The sequence below is a fragment of the Pristiophorus japonicus genome, chromosome 11 (genome assembly GCF_044704955.1).
Source record: "Pristiophorus japonicus isolate sPriJap1 chromosome 11, sPriJap1.hap1, whole genome shotgun sequence".
In the NCBI taxonomy this organism is placed as follows: Eukaryota; Metazoa; Chordata; class Chondrichthyes; family Pristiophoridae; genus Pristiophorus; species Pristiophorus japonicus.
The window spans coordinates 150,277,118-150,282,080 of NC_091987.1; the positions used below are offsets into that span (position 1 = coordinate 150,277,118).

The following is a 4,963-nucleotide window of genomic DNA, read 5'->3' on the forward strand; positions in this document are numbered from 1 at the left end:
TATGTTCTGGCTCTGTTGAGTTGCAACCTCCCCCAGAACCTGTCCCAACGCCACAGGAATCCAAAGCCCTCCCTCCTGCACCATCTCTCCAGCCACGCATTCATCTGCTCTATCTTCCTGTTTCTGTACTCACTCGTGGACAAGAACAGCGAAGGATCCAAGAAGGCTGGATGGATAAAGTAATTGCAGATGAAAATCAGAGGATGACAATATCGAATGTAAAGGAGAAGGCCATTAAGCCCCTCGAGACTGTTAGATTAGGCAGCACCCCACCACAGTACTGCACTGAAGTGTCAGCCTAGATTATGTGCTAAAGTCAGGTTTGAACAAATATGGAGGTAGGAGATGGAGTTTGTGGTAACGTGATGGGACAAGGCAGGACCTGTGCCCCTTGTTTGATGGATGGCAATGGGGAGGTGCTGCTGGACGAGTTGGTTCCGAGAAGGAAGGGAGATGATTTGGGGGAAAAGGAAAAGGGCAGGAGGATGGAGAGTGTGAACTGGGCAGAAGAGTGCCAATTAAATGGAGGTGGGGCCAGAACCATATAAACAATTGTAAAACAAGGCAACAGTCCATTTCAGTGACAGAGACATGGCCAGATTCACACAGATAGAATATTCATCTTCATTCTGTCATTTTTTTTTGCTGACAAACAGATTGAATTATCCAGTGGTGTGAATGAATAGACTTTAATGGCACAGTACAGCAAAACATTTAGAAAAACATCATAAAACATCAAAGCAACGACTGAAATTCACGTGAACAAAACTTGGGAAACTGTACAAGCCACGCAATGGAAAGCAGTGTCATTTCGCAAACTTCTCTGTGCTTGGCAATTGCTTCTTGCCCGCTGCACATTCCTCCACAAAACTCTCAATTTTATTCAGCGCAGAGAAAAGTTCCACTGGGACAGCTGGCTGAGTTTCAAGCCACTTCCTCAGCAACTGCACATAGCTGGATGCCATGGCAGTGGTGGGGGCCGGGGCCTCAAGCAGTGCCTGCTCACTGGACCCACTGGCTTTGGTCTGTTGCTCGCTCTCAGTCCCAGCAGCACCAGGTGCAGCGCCGACCACCTTTGTGTCTTCCAACGCACTGGTCCCACCACCAGGACGGTCACTCGCCCCACCGTGAGTGGACCTGGATTTAATGGCGTGACGGTTCTTGAAGCGGCTGATCCACGACGCCGAGACAGGGTCGCTTCCAAACTCCTCGGCGAATTCGTTGGCCTTCTCCAGGAGGATGAGGTCGGAGAGCCCCGGAACATTGGCAGCTCTGACCTGCTTGAACCAGCCCAGCAAAGCCGACTCGACGTCGGGGCAGGACGAAGTCCGCATCCGCTTCCTGCGGCTGGAGAAGTTCTGCTGGTGGTCGGCAGCGATCCTCTCCTTGTTTTTGAGGTAGGTCGAGAGGGTGGCAGGAGGGATGTTGAATTTCTGTGCCACTACCTTCTTCATCTTTTCAGGGTGCTCCTCCACGTATTTGATGATATTGTACTTTTCCTCGATGGTAAGGGTCTTATACTTCTGGCCGGTCATGCTCGCAAACCTACTCAGTCACCACTCAACCAGGCACTGCACTCAAGTAGGAAGGAGAAAGCTTGTCCAAGGACTTGATGTTGATCATGAGGTCAATTGAATTAAGCAGTACATAGCATTGGTCAGGACACGTTAGTGACAGGAATTCAAATGAACCAACAATTCAAATTAAGCAAATCATTCCAACACAAACAAATTGGGGAGATTTTGATTTGAATTAACAGACAATACAAAATAAGACAACGAGACTGTGGCTGCAATGTTTCAACAAAAAATTAGAAAAGCTCTCTATTACTTTTGTTCCAGACAGTCCTACCTCACCCAGTGACCCCAGCCCTGGTCCTACCTCACCCAGTGACCCTAGACCTGACCCCAACTCACCCAGTGACCCTACCTCACCCAGTGAACCCCAGCCCTGTCCTACCTCACCCAGTGACCCCAGCCCTGGTCCTACCTCACCCAGTGACCCCAGCCCTGGTCCAACCTCACCCAGTGACCCCAGCCCTGGTTCGACCTCACCCAGTGACCCCAGCCCTGGTCCGACCTCACCCAGTGACCCCAGCCCTGGACCTACCTCACCCAGTGACCCCAGCCCTGGTCCGACCTCACCCAGTGACCCCAGCCCTGGTCCGACCTCACCCAGTGACCCCAGCCCTGGTCCGACCTCACCCAGTGACCCCCAGCCCTGGTCCTACCTCACCCAGTGACCTCAGCCCTGGTCCTACCTCACCCAGTGACCCCAGCCCTGGTCCTACCTCACTCAGTGACCCCAGCCCTGGTCCTATCTCCCCCAGTGACCCCAGCCCTGGTTCGACCTCACCCAGTGACCCAAGCCCTGGTCCGACCTCACCCAGTGACCCCAGCCCTGGTCCTACCTCACCCAGTGACCCCAGCCCTGGTCCGACCTCACCCAGTGACCCCAGCCCTGGTTCGACCTCACCCAGTGACCCCAGCCCTGGTCCGACCTCACCCAGTGACCCCAGACCTGGACCTACCTCACCCAGTGACCCCAGCCCTGGTCCGACCTCACCCAGTGACCCCAGCCCTGGTCCGACCTCACCCAGTGACCCCAGCCCTGGTCCTACCTCACCATGTGACCCCAGCCCTGGACCTACCTCACCCAGTGACCCCAGCCCTGGTCCTACCTCATCAGTGACCCCAGCCCTGGTCCTATCTCCCCCAGTGACCCCAGCCTTGGTCCGACCTCACCCAGTGACCCCAGCCCTGGTCCGACCTCACCCAGTGACCCCAGCCCTGGTCCGACCTCACCCAGTGACCCCCCAGCCCTGGTCCTACCTCCCCCAGTGACCCCAGCCCTGGTCCGACCTCACCCAGTGACCCCAGCCCTGGACCTACCTCACCCAGTGACCCCAGCCCTGGTCCTATCTCCCCCAGTGACCCCAGCCTTGGTCCGACCTCACCCAGTGACCCCAGCCCTGGTCCGACCTCACCCAGTGACCCCAGCCCTGGTCCGATCTCACCCAGTGACCCCCCAGCCCTGGTCCTACCTCCCCCAGTGACCCCAGCCCTGGTCCGACCTCACCCAGTGACCCCCCAGCCCTGGTCCTACCTCCCCCAGTGACCCCAGCCCTGGTCCGACCTCACCCAGTGACCCCAGCCCTGGACCTACCTCACCCAGTGACCCCAGCCCTGGTCCTATCTCCCCCAGTGACCCCAGCCTTGGTCCGACCTCACCCAGTGACCCCAGCCCTGGTCCGACCTCACCCAGTGACCCCAGCCCTGGTCCGACCTCACCCAGTGACCCCCCAGCCCTGGTCCTACCTCCCCCAGTGACCCCAGCCCTGGTCCGACCTCACCCAGTGACCCCCAGCCCTGGTCCGACCTCACCCAGTGACCCCCAGCCCTGGTCCTACCTCCCCCAGTGACCCCAGCCCTGGTTCTACCTCCGCCAGTGACCCCAGCCCTGGTCCTACCTCCGCCAGTGACCCCAGCCCTGGTCCTACCTCCCCCAGTGACCCCAGCCTTGGTCCGACCTCACCCAGTGACCCCAGCCCTGGTTCTACCTCCGCCAGTGACCCCAGCCCTGGTCCTACCTCCCCCAGTGACCCCAGCCCTGGACCCACCTCACGCAGTGACCTCAGGCCTCACTCAGTGGGCCGGGCCGGGTTGGGCCGCCTGTCCCACAATCTCGGGGTATCTCTGTAAACTCACCGCCGCGCTCACTCGCTCTTGGTGCCGGGCCCGCGCTGCTCCTCGTCGCTGCCGCCGCCGGCGGCTCCATTTCCGCCGGAAGCCATTGTGTGAGGGACCGTCCCCCGGCTCCAGGCCCGGCCCGCGTCCGCCGCCCGCCGCTTCCCCCGGCCACAGGAGCGGCGACAGCTCCTTCTCTCCCCGGCGGGCGCAGCATGCAGGCCCGGCTGCTGCTGGCACACGCAGGCGGCGGGGCGGCGGCCTTGCGGCGGCTCAGGAACATTGTGGTGCGGCCGCTGAGTGGGGCCTGCCGCCCGGGCTCCCCCCGGCTCAGGCGGCTGGCGACGGCAGCAGGTGCGGCGGGGCTTCGGGTTCGCGTCGGTGACCGTGAGCGTGAGCGCGGGACACACCGTCCCCCGGGATCCCCCCTCTCACAATCTCCCCCCCCCCCCTCTCACAATCTCCCCCCCCCCCTCTCACAATCTCCCCCCCCCCCTCTCCACAATCTCCCCCCCCCCTCACAATCTCCCCCCCCCCTCTCACAATCTCCCCCCCCCCCCTCTCACAATCTCCCCCCCCCCCCTCTCACAATCTCCCCCCCCCCCCCTCTCACAATCTCCCCCCCCCCCCCTCACAATCTCCCCCCCCCCCTCACAATCTCCCCCCCCCCCCCTCTCACAATCTCCCCCCCCCCCCTCTCACAATCTCCCCCCCCCCCCTCTCACAATCTCCCCCCCCCCTCTCACAATCTCCCACCCCCCCCTCTCACAATCTCCCCCCCCCCCTCTCACAATCTCCCCCCCCCCTCTCACAATCTCCCCCCCCCCTCTCACAATCTCCCCCCCCCCTCTCACAATCTCCCCCCCCCCCCTCTCACAATCTCCCCCCCCCCCTCTCACAATCTCCCCCCCCCCCCCTCTCACAATCTCCCCCCCCCCCCTCTCACAATCTCCCCCCCCCCCCTCTCACAATCTCCCCCCCCCCCCCCTCTCACAATCTCCCCCCCCCCCCTCTCACAATCTCCCCCCCCCCCTCTCACAATCTCCCCCCCCCCCTCTCACAATCTCCCCCCCCCCCCCTCTCACAATCTCCCCCCCCCCCCCTCTCACAATCTCCCCCCCCCCCCTCTCACAATCTCCCCCCCCCCCCTCTCACAATCTCCCCCCCCCCCTCTCACAATCTCCCCCCCCCCCCCTCTCACAATCTCCCCCCCCCCCCCCCTCTCACAATCTCCCCCCCCCCCCTCTCACAATCTCCCCCCCCCCCCTCTCACAATC

At 61.5% G+C, this 4,963-nt stretch overlaps 2 protein-coding genes across 3 annotated transcripts in view; one reads left to right on the forward strand and one right to left on the reverse strand.

The window, feature by feature from the left end:
• Nucleotides 1-679: 679 nt before the first annotated feature.
• On the reverse strand, nucleotides 680-3,946 carry LOC139276333 (major centromere autoantigen B-like). Its single transcript, XM_070894161.1, has 2 exons — nucleotides 3,708-3,946; nucleotides 680-1,608 (listed from the first exon to the last, which is right to left on the reverse strand). The coding sequence occupies exon 2, from the start codon at nucleotides 1,533-1,535 to the stop codon at nucleotides 807-809; it is 729 nt and encodes a 242-aa protein (XP_070750262.1). The 5' UTR covers nucleotides 1,536-1,608; nucleotides 3,708-3,946; the 3' UTR covers nucleotides 680-806.
• The window catches only part of vwa8 (von Willebrand factor A domain containing 8), a 463,584-nt gene continuing 462,444 nt past the window's right edge, over nucleotides 3,824-4,963 (forward strand). For both annotated transcript variants that reach the window (XR_011595909.1, XM_070894160.1), the window contains exon 1: nucleotides 3,824-4,040. Coding sequence is in view for 1 of the 2 variants with exons in the window: in XM_070894160.1 (XP_070750261.1) it covers nucleotides 3,902-4,040 (139 nt within the window). In the remaining variant the exon portion in view is untranslated. The remainder of the gene's footprint in view (nucleotides 4,041-4,963) is intronic.